This window comes from Peromyscus maniculatus, chromosome 6 (genome assembly GCF_049852395.1).
Source record: "Peromyscus maniculatus bairdii isolate BWxNUB_F1_BW_parent chromosome 6, HU_Pman_BW_mat_3.1, whole genome shotgun sequence".
Classification (NCBI taxonomy): Eukaryota; Metazoa; Chordata; class Mammalia; order Rodentia; family Cricetidae; genus Peromyscus; species Peromyscus maniculatus.
The window spans coordinates 2,172,290-2,190,924 of NC_134857.1; the positions used below are offsets into that span (position 1 = coordinate 2,172,290).

Below are 18,635 nucleotides of genomic sequence, written 5' to 3' on the forward strand. Positions count from 1 at the left end.
GCCTTTGACTTATCCTCAAATAGATGGAACAGCTAAGCAAGGCTAATGAAGCCAGAGGCTCCTCCCAAGTGCAAGTAATCCCTGAGGACCAGAGCCTAAATGTCCATAACAGTAAAAAAAAAAAAAAAAAAAAAAAAAAAAAAAAAAAAAAAAAAAAAAAAATTAATTTTGGTCATCGGCAAATTCTTAAGCACACAGCAGGAAAGTATAACCAATAATTGATAATAATATAAGACAAATACGTTTTTAATCAAATTAAAGTCCTTAGTCAAATTAAAGGACTCACATGTTTCTCCTTACCACAGACATACTTTTTTATATATTTCTGATAATTCTGCTTATGCTTCCTTTGTTTTACAAGATCTACAAAATAAGAGTAAAACCATGCCAAAGACTACCAGGTGAACACTCATTGGTGACTAGCTTTACAATTGGATCTCTGGATCTTTATAGTAAAAACAGGTTAAATCTATTATAATCTTCATGGTAATGCTATTCTCTAGATTTTGTACATTCAACCACTGTCTTAATTTTGTCTACACTCATTTACAGTTATTCTGTGTTCAGAAGGTCCTAAGATAATCTAACTCTGGGTCCCTTTGGCTGTTCTCCAGTGCTTGAAAGTCAGCAAGAATGAAGTCTCTAAACCCCTGTATCCTTCCAATTTTAGCTGGAAGCAGCCAGACTTATTCAACATCCATCTTCTAAATGGTTTCAGGACCTCAACTCGTGAGGTGAGAATGTTAGCTAGCTAGATAGGTACTAGCAGGCTTGGAAGCCACTGAGGAAAGACTCCACCCTTATGGTATCCTCTTCCAAAGTTTCCAACACCAGAAACTGCCCTCAAACCACAATGAGGATGCTGACCTTGACAGCAGGAAAGAGCTACATGAACAACAAATATGCCCCTTCTCCATCTATCCATACAAACAAAAGTCAAGAATGTTAATCATGATCATGGCATTTTGAACCCCTACCTCTACCCCTGATAATCACCTAGATTTCTGCCATACACAGTTCTGCAGATCTTAACAACTATAATAAGAGATGTCTAACTATCACCTGACCTTCTTTCACTCATTACTCACCATTTCTTTGGCCACTCCTAGAAAGAGCCCATCTTTGATCCCAAAGGAAACTTTTCATCCTCCCTTCCTGCTTCCCTTCATGTCTACCCTGTAACTGCCCAAGCTTGTAAGTGAATGGTGGGCTTTGATTCTTAAAGAGACTTTCTCTGCAGGTTTTCTTTCTTGAAAGAAAGGTCTCTACAGTCACAAATAACAAAGGGCTAGCTCCAGGTTCAATGAAAGACCCCAGCTTAAGGGAATAAGATGAAGACAAGTCAAAGAAGCTAGCTGACACTCTCTTTTTGTTCTCCAGGTATGCATCCTCTCTCTCACCTTTCTCTGTCTGTCTAACACACACACACACTAATTATCAACATCATTTTTGCCACTTCTGTGTCACTTCAATCTTCAGATCCTGAAGTCTCACATGACAAATGAGAATAGAAACTTGCATTGCTAGGTCCCAGACAGTCTTACCGGACACCTTCTGTATTACTTCATTCACTTCCTTCATGAACACTTTCTGTACAAACACCAAGTGGTTTAAAAGATCTGTTGTGAGATTGTGCTCAAAGGAACCAACCTGCCAAACAAAATCAGATAATTATATCTGTACTACTGAGTATGTAAGCTCTATACTGCTTTTCCATGAAGCCAAAAAACTTAGGAAAATGGTATAATTATCTATATACTATATGAGAACAATGCACTGAAAAGGGGCTTAAAGTATTCAGTTCCAATGATCAACTCTATTTGTATTAAATGCTAAAGATATAGTGATTAAAAACAAAAACTCCAAAACAGCACATTGTAGATCTCAGGATTATATGAGAGTGAATTATCAATCAGAGATACCTAATCTACTCATACTAACATGTGTCTTGTGATTAGTACAAAGCACTGGTTTCTGACAGCTGTTATTCAATAAACAGATGAAGTAGAACAGCTTCTAATTAAGTGACCATTACAAAAAATACAGATTCAAGCACTCTTATGATTAAAGCAAATACTTTATCATTGTGATATGGTTTATATTTTGATCAAAAATTAAAAGAGCAAAATAGATTTGTCATCTTTGATGAGAAATCACAAAGAGCTTAAGTGTACCAGGAGACACTTTTTTTTCCTCTGAAAGCATTTTTTTAAGTTTATTAAATAGAAATCATATTTTAGGGATTAGAGAGGTGGCTCATAAGTTAAAAGCACAAGCTGCTCCCACAGAGGGCCTGGGTTTGATTTCTGGCTGCTCTCAATCATATGTAACTCCAGTTCTAGGGCTCTGAAGCCCTCTTCTGGCTTCCAAAGGCGCCCTCCATGGAGATGATGCCCAGAAACGCATGCAGGCCAAGCAGCCATATATGTAAAATTCAGCTAGCTAGCTAGCTAGATATAGATAGACAATGATTTAATGAATTAACTAAATAGAAATACAATAATAAGGAGAAGTGTTTTCAAGTCCTTGTTTTTCAGATACAATCGTGCCTCATGCCTTTCCTTCCTGAAGGCATGCCAGGAGACACTTTTTAAAAAATACATATTTTTTTAAAAAATTATGTATCTTGTCTGCATGTGGGATTATGCACATGAATCCAGGTGTTCACACAGGCCACAGGGGTGATATTCCTATGGAGCTGCCTGATGTAGGTGTTGTGAGCAGAACTCAGGCCCTCTAAGAGAGCAGTACATGTTCTTAACCACTGAGTATGCCTCCAACTGTGCACCAGGCACTTTATCTTACACAAAATAGTATAGATAGCACAAAGTTTCAGTGTGTTTATTTTATGCCACAATAAATTAGGCAATTTTGAAATAAGGTACAACTTGAGTTGCTTTGAAATTAATTTATTTTCCTTTCCTTTTTGGTAAATCTAGGATTGTGGGGTTTTTTTTTCCCCTAAATTCTTTCTCTTTAGTATCTAAAATTAACATGGAATTATACAATACAATACTTTAGATTTACTTTCTTTGAAATGAAGCATTATTAACAGTACTGCTCAACTAGTTTGGGCCACTTATTTTTCTATGTAAAAAGCATACATGCCATATAAAATTTCCTAATTCAATCTGTGGCTTCTTAGAATCCTGTGTACGTTTGGATGGATACATTTTTTTCAAATACAAATATCTCAACTCTTGCCTCTTGCCCTGGGTAGGTGGATTATTGGGCAAAGGAGCTTGGCATAAAAACCTGGAGATCTGACTTTTATCCCCACAACCTAGGTGAAATAGAAGCAAAGAACAGACTCCACAAAGGTGTCGTCTGATCTCCATAAGTGTACTGTGACATCCCACTTCCAACCACATATCATGGACGGACGGGGACACACACACACACACACACACACACACACACACACACACACACACACACACACACAAATAAAATTAAAAACTAAAAGAAATCCCAACTCTCAAATGTGAAGGTCCAGTTTAGAAAATGAATATCAGACTTAAATGTGTCTCTTCCAATTATAATATTTCTATCAAAAAACTCAAAGAGTTTTCTTATAGATCGTCAAAACAAATGAAACAAGTATATCATGCTTTTTAAGTTTTTGACAGTAATATATAGAGGTGAAAAAAATAATGAGGTAGTCAGGAGTGCCAGCTTTTAACATTATCTTAAATAATACATGAGTCTGTTAATTTATTTCATCTTTCCATATGATTTTTAGATCATGACTTAATAATTATGTTTTAAATCATATAACTAACAAATATTAAAAATCAGTTTTGCTCCCATTTAAAAAAGAGAACAGGTATGTTTATCTCAAAGTTGATTAAAGGACCACAGGAGTTAACATATTACTGTGTGATGTTATGTATGTTAAATGTATTGTTCTGATTGGTTAATATATAAAACACTGATTGGCTAGTAGCCAGGCAGGAAGTATAGGCAGGACAAGCAGAGAGGAGAATTCTGGGAAGTGGAAGGCTGAGGCAGAGAGACGCTGCCAGTTGCTGTGATGGGAAGCAACATGTTAAGATACCGGTAAGCCATGAGCCACATGACAACTTATAGACTAATAGATAGAAATGGATTAATTTAAGAAGATACAAGAACTGGATAGCAAGAAGCCTGCCACAGCCATACAGTTTATAAGTAATATAAGTCTCTGTGTTTACTTGGTTGGATCTGAGCAGCTGCAGGACTGGTGGGTGAGAGAGATTTGTCCTGACCATGAGCCAGGCAGGACCAGGAAAAATCCAGCTACAACATATAAAGCTTTTGATGTTAGCTGTTATTCTCTTTTTATAATCAAATAAGCCATAAAAATATTGCCATGATGGATGTGAAATTTAACATATAAAATATAAATTAATAGATGACTAGTATATTGTTTTGAAAAGCATGTTTCAACAAAACACGGTGGGAGAGGAGACAGAGAAAGACACATCCCAATTCTCTTAAAATTCAGCAGATTGGTCTTCTGTAGAAACAAACAATTTAACATTTAACCTTGAAAGTTTGGATCACTATATATTTTGGTATCAAAATCATGAAAACTTGTAAACTGCAGAAAAGTAACTTTGAAAGTAAACTTACTTCTGCCACACAACGTAGATAATTCCCTTGTAAATAGTAGCCCTGTTTAGAAGGCAGTTCATCAATACTCCACACTTGATCTGAATAACTATCATGTTCTTCCATGATATATTTCCCTGACATGGTAACAGGTGGAAGGTTAAGACTTGCAGAAGGAGGAATGGTTGACATATCTGTTGCAGAAACTTTTGAAGTAAAACGCAATCTGTGATTTGGTAACTCAAATGTAAATCTTGTCTGTGCACCTGTAAGAAGCAAGGAACTATATTATAGTCATTATAAGCATCCATTAATATTTTCACTTTTATAAAAATGGTGTCTAAGGAAAATGTTTTGTTATCCCACAATTTATGATGATATACATAAAAGCAGCATTTAAAATTTGTGTATGAGATACTCCCTATCTTTAAACAAGTACACTCATTTTAAAGAATTAGTCAGCAAGTACTTTAAGCCAGCAGAATTTATGAAGCCTATTGGGTACTTAGCATTGTATCTGATGCAGAGAGAAACAGATTCTGCATATCATAAAAGGGAGAACAGATGCCGGGCGGTGGTGGCGCACGCCTTTAATCCCAGCACTCGGGAGGCAGAGGCAGGCGGATCTCTGTGAGTTCGAGGCCAGTCTGGTCTCCATAGCGAGTTCCAGGAAAGGCGCAAAGCTACACAGAGAAACCCTGTCTCGAAAAACCAAAAAAAAAAAAAAAAAAAAAAAAAAAAGGGAGAACAGAAAGACACTGCCCTTCACATAGTGGAGCTATACTACAACAACTCAAGCTAAAAACAAGTCCCAAATTCTGAAATGTTAAGCACATATTCCTTTAGCCTTAACAACTATTAAGAGGCTGAATAATAAGCTACAACATTTAGTTCAACATTGTGTTAAATTTTTTAAGTCCTCTGTCTGGCAGAGTTGTTCAAGGAAAATATTAATGCACAGTCAATTCCATTATTTTCCCAATACTGTTTAGTTGTCTATGTGGGCATGAAGAATTGGTAGAAGCTACATTGTCATCATCAACTCTATCATTGCTCAGGACTTAGGTAATATATACACACCCATGTTCCTCTCATAAAAAGAAGATGCCATTCCATCTGCAGCATCTTTGAGATGGCCACAGAGTTCATGACTACACAGAGCTCCTCTTATACAACCTGCTACAACCAAGTATATCTTTGACTAGCTCTGCAAGCTGCAAGAGGTAGAGTTTGTCTCCTATTATCTCTCCAACCAGCATCACTAAATAAAAATCATGCAGATTAAAGCAACCCTAGGCCTCAGTTATCACACATCTATAATCACGGATTTGTCATTCTTTTACTGGTTCTATCCTTTTTCTTCTCTTATAGAATTCTAGGTTCTTACTTGTATGGATATTCAAGGTGTTCACTCTGTTCTAAACTGCCTATCTGGCTTGCTCTTTCCATTTAACCTATGGACTCCAGATGACATGAACACAAGAACGAATTAGCCAATGTACTACTGAGAGGACTGGCCTCTGACAGTTGAAAGCCCATGCTTTCTAACTTTGCCAAATCCAAAACTGCTCACCTTAGAGGGCTTCTATTTCTGGTAATACAAAGGTTGAAATGACCAGAAAACTCTAACAAACTCCAAAATGTAAGGAGTAGTAAGATAGACATCCTTAATGTAATGTATCTATGTTGAAACCAATTTATTAATGCTTTAAAAGTTAATGGAAATTTATTATGTTAAAACAAGAAAAAAAGGAAAAGACATTTTTATGTCACAGAAGAAAGTATCTGTATATAGTCACCAATTATTCTTTACAGAAATTTCATAGCACAGTAGGAAAAGAAATCCCTTTTGTTAAAATGACAAAGGAAACCTATGAAAAACACAGCAGCCTCATTAGTAAAATGTTATTATGCCTTAAAAACTGGAATTGAGACAAGGCAAAAATGACAAAGAAGATTCAAATGTTTTATAAATGGGGAAAAAAAGAAGATAAGATGTTGAAGGGTGATTTGGAGGTTTCTGGGAGAAGCTGGGGATGAGGGAAGTGGGTAAGATCAAAATACAGTGTAATCATGAATGAAATTATAAAAGGCTAGATGAAAAAATTCATAAAAATATCATTATTGAAATTTAAATGATCCAATAATTTAATTTTTGGTTTTTGTTTTTGTTTTTTGCGAGAGTCTCTAACTATGTTGCTCCGAACTTACTACTTTGACCAGGTTGGTCTCAAACTCACACAGATCCACTTGTCCCTGATTCTCTAGTGCTGAGATTAAAGGGTACACCACCATGCCTGGCTACTTAGATTTTTTTAGTATCATATTTTTAAGAATTTTACCTTTTCATCACAGTAGTACTTTCTTTTCAAAATTACAATCAGTTTTACATGGTTAGACTCCAAATTCAATGTTACCTGTCATTCCATGGCTTCTCATCCTCCCCATCTTGTACTCTGCTTTCAGTGATGGTAAGAGTGCTGCTCCAATGGCTATGCCATCTAACATGGCACTAAATTTGAGAACAATAGGCTTCTTCTCTAAGCCTTCTGGGAGTTGAGGAAATTCATTTGTTTCAATAGGAGTTTGATTAACACTTGTTGGAGTTTTTTCAGAAGGCAGTGGGGTTGCAATATCTTCTTTCATAGGCTGTGGGCTATAAACCAAAACACCCCCCCCCCAATAAAACTATTAGCAACTATTACTTTATTGAATAAAATTACTGGATTTCTCAGTAGAAAAACTGTTAATAAAGAACTATGATCTAGAAAAGCAGACAGAGTAATAACTTGTGCCATTATTTATTAACATGAGAACTAAAGACCTAGATAAAAAAAAAGCTGTAGAAAAAAGCCATTTAGACTATCAAAAGACATGCTATTTCATCACTTTATAGGATGGGGAGAAGCATGCATGCACAGACACATGCATGTGTACACACACATAAATACAGAAACTTTATAGGACAGGGAAAGGTAAGCATGCATGTGCACATGCGCACACACACACACAAACAGAGAGGAGGGTAGGGTAGGGGTGGGAAGGGTAGGAGAGGGTAGAAGAGAGGATGGAAGAGAAGAGGAGGGAGGAATGGAGAGAAGAGGTGAGAGAGAGAAAGATCAGAAAAGCAGATACTATGAATAGTGGCAACATGCAAAGGGAATAAAAGTTACTGTGAAAAGGTCTGATTTCTCTGCTTTTTAAAATGCTATATGGCATTGTAATCTGTCTTCAATCATAAACAGTAATTTCATAATAAAGGAGCATCCAAAAGCATGCATGGTATAAATGACCACTGTAATTTCTTAAAATTAAACAAGGGTTATCAGTTCTAGAATTCATTAATTTGCTTTTTATTGGTATTTCTTGTGATGCCAATAAAAATCTCTAGGATCTCTCAAATTTTATGTTTATGCTCCCTATTTAGCATGAGACAATGACATGGTCATTATGATGTAATACTTTAATGATATGCACTAAGATTCTCCCATGATGTCATTTGAATACTCGCCACCAGCCCAAAAAGTAGTCAATATTTATAGTAACTGTTCATATTCTCACAAACTTGTTATCACAACAAAAATAAAAGGTATATTTAATTGTGTAGTCACAGAATATATACAAAATGAAATAACTCACGCTGTAGAAGGCTGTCTAATAAGGTCTGAGATTTGTTTGGATAGTTGGTGAGAACTTCGAACCATCATGCTGTGCAAGGTAGCAGGATGCTGAGGGATGTTGATGCTGATAGCTCCTACTTTGAATACAGCAGCATTGTTTGTCTTCAGCCCTCTCTGGGCACTGTAGAGGGCTTGGGACTTGGCAATACTACATTTCACCACGGTTCTAGCAACAGAGGAGGAAAACTATTAGAACATAGCCAAATGAAAAATTTAGAAAAATATCAATAATATACTCTTACTCAGTGAGTTAGAATGAGATCATTCATGTGTCAAAACAGTCTGAAAAGTTAGTTTAAAAGATATTAAAATATGCTCATTTTATACTGCATATAAAAGTCTATTATTTCTTTATTATATACTAACATGTAAGTAAAAGCACAAACATTAGCACATCGTTAACATGTATATACACACAAAAAAAATCCCCCTTTGATTTTTTTTTCCCCCTCACTCAGAACTCTCTTTTTTCCTCCAATTTACTTTTGGAATCTAAAGAGAGACACTGAATATAAAAAGAAAAAATACACTTACTATACTTCTAAAATGTTATCAGAGAACAAACAAATTATCTAACGATCATCTACTCTGTTAAAAGAAATTGAAGGCAGGCGGTCTGCTGCTTGAACTTAGGAAAAGGAAGTAAGAATAGGCCCTAGTGTGATGAATCATGAAGGTAGTTGAGGCCAAGACTAATAGATCTGGAAGAACTCTGTAAACTCCACTATCCATGAATCTTTAGCCAGTCTTTCTGGACATCTGCTAGGAACTTTTCATAGATATAGTGGGCATACCAAGCATCCTACAAATTTTGAGTCATTTTTTAGGGAGACTTTGACCATTTCTTCCTTGAATAAAACCTGAGAGATATGCGTTGTGTAGCTTAAACTAGGTGGTAAGTCTTTTCAATAATAACAAAACTGCAAACAGATGACTCATATTAACAACCTATAAACTAATTAATAGTCCAGGTCTCTCTACATCTCTTTCAAGGCTGACAAGAGCATCCTTTACAATGTCCACTTTAAATTGATCAGTGCAGGATCATAATACTGTTTAACTCTGTGGAATGCCTTTATCTGCATCATAAAGCTTACTGATGCTTATCTAAGAGAAACAGCTTTACTCAATGTGCACTGAACTTTTATTAGTTCTTTACCATACAGTAAAAGTTGGAATAAATCATTGTATCTTCATTATTTTTCATATCTACCCTTATAATCTGTATTAGCCTGCCTAAGTATCACTTAAGATTTTATAAGCAAACATACAAAATTTAATTCTTAATTTAAACCAAGATTTAGAATAGAAAGCTCATAGGGCTGACTGAGATTGCATACTCTACTAAGGTGCTCATTGGAAATTTTGATGTCCAAGACTTGAGGAAAAGTCTTCTTCAACAGAAAAGGGCCTTACTTCCACTGTAATCTCATCAGCCTTTCACCAACCTTGCAGCTCGATCTCAATCTCTATACCTCCCTCCAGGGCCTAGCTCCTTGAAACTTAAAAAGGGAAGGAAGGCAGAGGATATTATTTTACATAACTTGGCCTGTGCTATCTCAAACCAGTTTACTTGAAATTTTCTACAATAGAAATGTGGAGTGTGTGAAGTGACTATATGCTATCTAGCCAATGATTACAGCCAGAAAGTCTTTCCCACTTAGAAACTGGGTTATAAATGATTGTCTCTCTCAGCAGAAAACCGGAGAATGGAAAAGGGTGGCCTAACGTGATCATATCACAACAAAGACCACCTTTTGCTTTTCCATTACTGCCTTCCTGAAGCCTTTCTAGTACATAATATCCAAGTCCATAAAAAATTTCTTCACAGATGTGATCTTTGGCCACTAAAAAAATATTTTCTCCAAAGTCAATATTGATTTTTGTTGTTGTTAAATATCCAGAGAAAGTGAATAAAAAGAAAAAATCTCTAGGTACTGTCTGAGTGGAATTAAATGTGGTTCTGTTTATGTTTTTCTGTAAAAGCAAAAGACCTTATAAAAGACACTAATGTTACACAGGATATTTTCCAGAAATAAAATTTACTTTTTAATACTTTAAATGGCCCATGAAGTGAAACAGAACATAATAATCTTAACAAATGACTTTTAACTGATGATGTTTTGTCTATGGCTTGTTATCAATAATGAAACAAATTTCCTAAAATATGATAATCTTATCAGCAGGGAACATAATTTATAGATCACCTACCTACCTATTCAACATATTTAAAATTTATAAAAAATGTCCAAAGACTGCCGGGCGTGGTGGCGCACGCCTTTAATCCCAGCACTCGGGAGGCAGAGGCAGGCGGATCTTTGTGAGTTCGAGGCCAGCCTGGGCTACCAAGTGAGCTCCAGGAAAGGCGCAAAGCTACACAGAGAAACCCTGTCTCGAAAAAAAACCAAAAAAAAAAAAATGTCCAAAGACAAAACTAATACGAAGTAACATGTTAATGTGACATGGTGACAGACTCATATGAACATTGATACATACACCTCAAGTATAGCTGACTGCAAACAAAATATCATATATACAATTGTTAAAATTAAGATACTTAAAACATAAATGCATATGTAGTAACAGCCATAGATAAAACTTGATAATCAGAAATTAAAATCTTCCTATAAAAAACACAATTATAAACCTGAAACATGCACATGTGCTGTTAGTTTTTAAAAATTACTTTGTAATCAACAAAAACACACCAAGTTAAGTTTTTTGGTTTCTGTTATAGTACTAAACAATAACATGTCTACATCAGCACAAGCACTACACACTAAAACAAAGTCTGTCTTACCTAGGAGACAGCCCTCACTTAGGCTATGATGGACTATTAACATGTTTTAATCTAGTGGTGTCTATGGTAAAGCTCTGAAATGGTAACTATACACATCCCACAAAGATAATATAAACATTATACAATATGATATTAATCACAAGCCATGAAAAATAGTATGACATACAGAAACTCTTGTTTGGCTGTACTTGTAGGAGATGTAGGAAAATCCTCCAATCTACAGATGCAGATTCAAGAGAAAGCAGGAAAACAAAAGGAAGCAAATCAGCATTCATATGTAAGTTAGTTACAACAGGACTGAACATTAGGAAACTTTACTAATGTCCAGCTCTTAAAGTTTTCCTCCAAATTACTTTTGAAACTACTTTTTCCCATTCTATTTCCTTTCAATTGCAGTTGGAAATGAAATGCTGAAGAATAAATTCAAAAAGTGTTAACAAAAAGTCTTAATTCTAAGAGGTTGGCAGTAACAAATGAAGGAACATCTGTATTTCAAATAAAACTGATAAAGGGAAAGATAAGAACCTTATTTTATAAATATTAAGTTTTATAAGCTGAAGAGACTGAAGGCATTCTCTTGAGAGATAGTGCAGACAATGAGACCCAGATAAAGCTGGCACTCAGGACATCTAAGAGAACCTGGCTTGCTTTCTGAAGAGGCTAGAGTAAACATGGCTCAGAGTCAATGAACAATCATGAAGTGTGCTTTTTGTGATGACTTGCTGCAGATGAGTGAGGAAGACGTAAGCAGCGCAGCTCTGGGCTCTTCTGATTGGACCATTTTAAAAAGTTTATGCTGAAATTTTGATCTTTCTAAATCTCAACTTCTTTTTATTCTATGAAGTGGACATAAATTCACCTCAGCTCACAGAATTACAGTGAGGATTAGAAAATGAACTGATATTCGGTTCCTGGCGCACAGCAGGGGTTACAGAATACAGTAAATATTACATCTGCTGCTCTTCTACAATGAATGGAGAGAAATCTGTTTTAACCATGGAATTTCCTCGTCTTCCTGGTCTTCTTCTTCTTCTTCTTTTTTAAGACTGCTTAGTAAATGGGATCTGGGCCCTGGGAAGCTCCTATGAAATAAACTGTCAAGGATTCCAGGTAACAGGTCTAAGCTACTTGGGCAAGAGATCTCTTCTACCAGTCTCTGGCCTGTTTATCAATAGCTACTTGAAATGCTGCCCAAGACAGGTTTTGCATTTTCCAGATTTCCAAAACACTGTGACTAGAACTGTAACTGATTATTTTTTTTAGTTAATCTATTAATAAGTTTTACAGTAGGAGCCAAATCTATTTAGTGATTATCTAGCCTGAGGACTATATTGCAGGACAATATTAGCATAACACTAGTTATATCATCAAAGAAGAACAAATTCTCAAAATATGACATTAGCTATTAAAACACTATCAGTTATAATGCAAAACTGACCCACTGAAAACAAATTAGAAATTAAGGCAAATACTGCCAAAGATATAAACATGTCATATGGTTAATGCATTCTTCATCAACAAGTGTTGGCAAACCATGAGTAAATGTTATCAATATAGAATAATTTTGAACAAACCCAAGAACAGAACTTACAGGAAAAAAAAAAAAAGAACAAAGAGGAGTTAAAATGCAATATATGGGTTTTATTTATTTGGTTTTGTTGTTGTTGTTATTTATTTTTCTTTAAACAGGTTCTTACATAATCCAGGGTAGCCTGGGATACAATATATAGCTAAAGCTGGCCTCTATTTGTGGTAACTGTCCTGTCTCAATCTCCCAAGTACTGGAATTATAAGTGTAAGCTACCACACTGGCTTGATATGCTCTTTTAAACAGTTTTAATTTATACTGTAACATATTTCAAAGGCTTTAACTGTTATTTTGTTAAATGCAAAATTACAAATTTGAAGTCTAGGTGAATATGAGTAATGATTACTTAGTTACTTAATAAAAGTAATGATTACTTAAAAGTAAGTAATGGTTACTTAATATAAAATTAAGAGTTTGTAATTTTAAGTAACTATTTAAATGACAGGAAAATTTACAATCTACATGCTAAACAGAAATCTGTGCTGTGATCATTTTTTCAAAACAATCTCACAAAGTACTAAAAATTGGGCTTTTCTTTTTCATTCTTTCTTATTTTTAAACAGAGGTGAATTTAGGGTAGGAAGGAGTAGCAAACTCAATTATTTTTTCCAAAAATAATTTATTAGGTGATACTCTTGGGAGCATGTTTGGAGGTTCTAGTAGAGGAACACAGCTAGTTGTACACCACTGACTAAAAACTGCTCCTCCTCTATTAGAGGTGAAGGAAGAAGGGCCCGCTTAGCCAGCTAGATCAGCCAAATCAACTATGGAGACCAATAGGGTGACAGATGTTGCAGCCAGATTGCCCTCATATCCTATTAGGTGATATTCTTAATGACAGTATCTAGAAACACTATAAAAAAAAACCCTCAAAATTCATCAAGTATGAGTTCATTCAAGGAATTCCAAGTGTTCTATAAACTGTAACAAAGAAGTATAAGAAAACAGTAAAAGTAAACACACTTACTGTATGTTTGGTGTGATCCCTTCAAGTAGCACAATATTAACCCCACCAATGTGAGCAGTAGCACATGTCTCAGTCATCTTTTGATGTAAAACATCTTAAATATGAGAAAAAAAGTAATATGAATTCTGGAAATAAGATCATTGTATCTTATATTAAAATTATTTTATTCACAATATATTTGGTGACAAATGATAGCTGTAAATTATAATAAAATGTGATCATTTATTGTCAAATGCCTTAAGAAAACTTCCTCAGCTTACTTTTTTGTATTCATATATGCATACAGAGTATACATGAAAACTAGAATTATATAAAAATGTACTTTAACATGCCTTCATAAATTAAATAATGTACTGGTATTAAATGGTCTATACCACAGATGTACTTTGAAAGGAAAAAAAGGAAATCAAATAAACTACTACTCTTGCTTCATGTAATTCCTATGATTTTAATATATTTATTACTTACAAAATGAAATAAAACACACATCATTTTGCTTGATTTTCTATTTTAGCATTTGTTTTCATATAAATAAATCCGTTCATATAATTTGTAATGGGTAAACCTTAACCTGTGTATAAAAATAACAATCAAGTCTTTAACATCAATCATTTTCTCACAATTATGACTTTTTGCTCTTTCTAGCTTTCTAAGAACTAGAATTGCTAGGCCAAAGAATACATATAGTTTAAAGACTATTGATAAAACCTATTAAACTTTGGGGATGTTAAATCAATTGATTTAGAAGTGAATGTCCATTTCCCAGATTCTAACCAAAAGTACCAATATAATTCTTAATGTTTATTAAAACAATAAAGAAACTAGTTTGAAAACCACTGAAGTTAAAAAAATTTTTACTTTAATGTAGCTATCTGAAGTATATGCACTATACATCCTTTACCTTGTATTAGAGAATTAATGTGTTTCCATGTCTCTCAGCAATTTATAATCTTTCATTTCTTCAATAATTTTCTTTAATCTCATAAATTTTCATGTAAAATCAGTGTTTGATTAACTTTTGATTCATAATCAGGGTATGAAACAAAATATTTTTTTTTTTTTTTTTTTTTTTTTTTTTTTTTGGTTTTTTGAGACAGGGTTTCTCTGTGTAGCTTTGCGCCTTTCCTGGGACTCACTTGGTAGCCCAGGCTGGCCTTGAACTCACAGAGATCCGCCTGCCTCTGCCTCCCGAGTGCTGGGATTAAAGGCGTGCGCCACCACCGCCCGGCCGAAACAAAATATTTAAAGACGGGTATTTAATGCAAAATTTAGACTTATTTATTGGGTAATCATAAAATAATAAAACATATGGTCATTCATAATTTTCTTGTGTAATACAACAATTTCTGAAACTGAGCTACATTTTACAACTGATTACATCTGGTGGAATTATTTTCTTTGTGATATAGTAGTTATTGGAGCATATTTAAACAGATGTTCTATATTTAATGAAATATACTTTCTATGATCAATTTTTAGATGAATGGCACATTTTCATTACTAGAGGGGAACTTTTCTACCCACTAACAGAATTTTTATAAAGTTCTTAACTTTTATAAAAATACTAAAAATGAGTTCTAGATTATGAGATTTCTATAGTAGTAATAAAGAAAAGCAAATATTTTATGAATTCACTTTTTTCTTGCATTTTCAGACATCTGAAACATTTTAGTAGTTGACATTCAAAGACAAGGTAGTGAATAGGTACCACTCAGCATCAGACATTAGTGAGCCCATGCCCAAGGACTTCTGCTAGGTATCAAAGCTCCCTCACTGATCTTGACTAACTTGCAGAATTTTGGCAAGTCTCATTTTCTGAAGAAAGCCTGGTAAGTGGGAATTTCTGCAATGTGGTGGCATTTACTTTTTTTAGCAAAGCAACATTAGTGTACTAGAAAAGCATTATACCTTTCATTTTTTCCTTAAGAGTGAAACTGCCATGGATCCTCTTCAGTTCTGATTCCATTGTCAGCCCACCAATATCTGCTTCTAGGTGTGTGCGGTTCACCATGCCAATCCCAAACACGATTAAAGTAACATGCTGAGGTTCAGAGGTTACCAGACTTCGTTTCCTCTGTGTTTTAGTCAAACTGTTGTTGTCTTGTTCATTCTCAAACACAACTCTACATGTTGGCTCTGTAGGACTCCGAACACCTTTTTATTAAATAGAAGTATAAGGTTCAAGATTTGAAAAATGCAACATAAAAAACATTCTAAATACTGTATTAGCTTTCTTGGTTTCAAATTCTAAACTAGACCTCTTCCTTCTCTAAATGATGTAGCTATTTTTTTTCAACATCTTCCCTAGTATCTACTGGAGTAAGGACATTTGAAATTAAGTCTGTCTGAATCTTTTAAAGAGGAGTCCATGTTAGAGTCAGGGAAGATGGGAAGTATGCTGATAGAATATTTGAATATCAGCATGATTTTTCTCTCCTTGGTGACTACCAGTTTCTCTACATTTCAATAATTTATACCATTATATGGTGAACAATTTACCATCTACTTTAGCATTCCTAAACAGAAATTTTTTTTTTTTTTTTTTTTTGGTTTTTCGAGACAGGGTTTCTCTGTGTAGCTTTGCGCCTTTCCTGGAGCTCACTTGGTAGCCCAGGCTGGCCTCGAACTCACAGAGATCTGCCTGGCTCTGCCTCCCGAGTGCTGGGATTAAAGGCGTGCGCCACCAACGCCCGGCCCTAAACAGAAATTTTAAAATCATAAAAATGCATATTACCTGCTGGTCCAAATGTTTCTGAAGACTTTTCCAATATTCCTGTTGGATCTGAGATAAGTGAATAGAAGTTAAGCAATTTATACATATTCTGCCAGCACTCAGCCGAAGGCTCACTTTGTTCTGACACTGTAATGGAATCAGAGTCATCCATATGAATGGTCATGTGATCCACCACATCTTTTGAACCTTTCCTAGATACTTTTGAAGTTCTTCTTTCAGATCTTCCTAGCGAGTTTTTGTTTCGGGATTCTTTTTTGTTGTTCTCATTGTTGGCCCGTTTGTTCTTGGCATTATTTACTCTGTTGCCGCCATTGAGACTTCCTCTAGAACTGCGGCTGAAGTCAGATGAACGGAAATCCCGGTGTTTTCTGGTTTTGAAGGTAGGTGTAGGAGAAGCTGATCCAGCTGTGTATCTACTAAGTTTAATGTCTGTCTGAGTTGCTTTGATGTCATCTATCATTGTACTGAACTGATGGATAAGACGAACCAAAGCCATATCTACATGTTGACTTATCGACTGACAGGAAATAGTGAAGTTGCAGTGGAAGGTATTGTAATAGCGCTTATTGAGATCATGAAAGGAAAGGGCACTGGTGGAGTTCTGAGGAGTACACACGGATTTTTCCATCACAACAGCACTGATGCTGAAGGTTTCCAACATTAATGCTGGCTTGAACTCAAGTGGAGGAAGATTCACATGGCCTTGCCTAAAATGTTCAAAAGAAAATGAAAGGCAGCTACTTCATTTTTTTGAAAACCAGCATAGCAAATTCTTACACCTTTATACACATCATAACCTCCAAGGTGAAATGTATCACTAAGCAAGAGATTCAATACATTATGTGTTTGAACTAGTTCAGTCTTTTCAGGAGCTAGCAGATAGCCTTTAGTTTTTCTTGTTTATTTTAATCTAAAATTTGCTCTTCAATTTTAAAAGTTTCAATAAAATAATGAAACTCTTTTTCTTGCTATCCAAAAGCACATCCAACAATACCAAACAATATGGAAATTTAGAGTTAACAAAAAGATCAATTAGAACCAGTCCCTCAATACTAAATGATGAATTGAATTTTCAAACATAATTTTATTTGTTATTGGAAAGAAAATCCTCACAGCTTGGTTTGCCAAATTGCAAGTGGAAATGAAAACTAACTGAAACAAAATCACACTGAAAATACCTAAAGTCTTACACAAAAATTATTGTCATATCCTTCACTTGTCGAAAAACTTTTGTGTAAGAATTACAGTCATCTTAAACATTTTATTTTTAAAAGCCATTCAAGTTCTCTCAACAATAACAATAAATCTCAAGTAAAGAGCATTCCTCTTTTTCCATACACTGCCACACAGGGCAAATTAAAGAGAGACTATTTTCTATTTTAAAAAAGCAGAAACTAATTTAACTATGAGCTGATAACCAGAACATGTAATTCCTTACTGAGTAATAGCATTTATTAATAAAAAGTATGTCACATTATAGTTATACTATATAAAAATGCAGGCAGTCACAAAAAACTTTCCATGCGGTTATAGAAGGAAACACTGGACACTAAGAACTAGAACAAACAGAAAGACTAAAAAGATAGGAAAATAATCCAAAAATGAGGAGGGGGGATAACAAATCTCTGAGAAAAAAATAAACAACAAACAGAAAATCTGAAATATATAAAGATGACCAAAAGGAAGAACAGTTGAGAAAAGAAGAAAAGAATTCTGGGTACATGCTGACACAGTCACTTAGGACAAAAGCAGCCAGGTGAGTTAAGAACTGGCAATAAGGTCAAAGGTGGCATTTCTGATAATGTTTTTGTAACATATTTAGGTTTTCTTTGTAGTTTTACAAGGTATTAAGAGTATACCCAAAGTAAAATTTCAACTTATAAAAAAAGAACAGTAAAACCTATTAGTAGATAAAAAACTGCCTACTCAAGCAGTAAGGAAATGGAAGAAGTACTCATGAAAATACAGAATGGCAGTAACAGATAGCTCCTGCCTTTACTGCACACATGCTACATTTGTCTTCCTGTATGTTTGTTTCTGATGGCTATGCTCTCAGTATGAATTTTACTCTATTCCTGATAGAAAATACTGTTTGAGGGGCTGGAGAGGTAGCTCTGACTAAGAGTGCATGCTCTGCAATCATGAGGACTGGAATCCAGACCTCAGCACTCATTTAACAAGCCAAGCATCCCATGAACACCTATAACCCCAGATCTAAGGGTTTAGGAAATAGGAAAATTTCCAGGGCTTGGTAGTTTCCAGCCTAGCCAGCA

At 34.9% G+C, this 18,635-nt stretch overlaps 1 protein-coding gene across 20 annotated transcripts in view; it reads right to left on the reverse strand.

Annotated features, from left to right (window-relative positions):
• Bltp1 (bridge-like lipid transfer protein family member 1) overlaps window positions 1-18,635 on the reverse strand; it is a 180,106-nt gene that overhangs the window by 58,812 nt on the left and 102,659 nt on the right. For 12 of the 20 annotated variants that reach the window (XM_076573799.1, XM_076573809.1, XM_076573800.1 and 9 more), the window contains 8 exons: window positions 16,363-17,069; window positions 15,537-15,782; window positions 13,629-13,722; window positions 11,240-11,290; window positions 8,233-8,439; window positions 7,011-7,249; window positions 4,615-4,859; window positions 1,545-1,650 (listed from right to left, as the gene is read on the reverse strand). In XM_076573799.1, the coding sequence (XP_076429914.1) occupies window positions 1,545-1,650; window positions 4,615-4,859; window positions 7,011-7,249; window positions 8,233-8,439; window positions 11,240-11,290; window positions 13,629-13,722; window positions 15,537-15,782; window positions 16,363-17,069 (1,895 nt within the window). The remainder of the gene's footprint in view (window positions 1-1,544; window positions 1,651-4,614; window positions 4,860-7,010; window positions 7,250-8,232; window positions 8,440-11,239; window positions 11,291-13,628; window positions 13,723-15,536; window positions 15,783-16,362; window positions 17,070-18,635) is intronic. The other 8 variants (XM_076573817.1, XM_076573812.1, XM_076573815.1 and 5 more) reach the window with 1 other exon arrangement.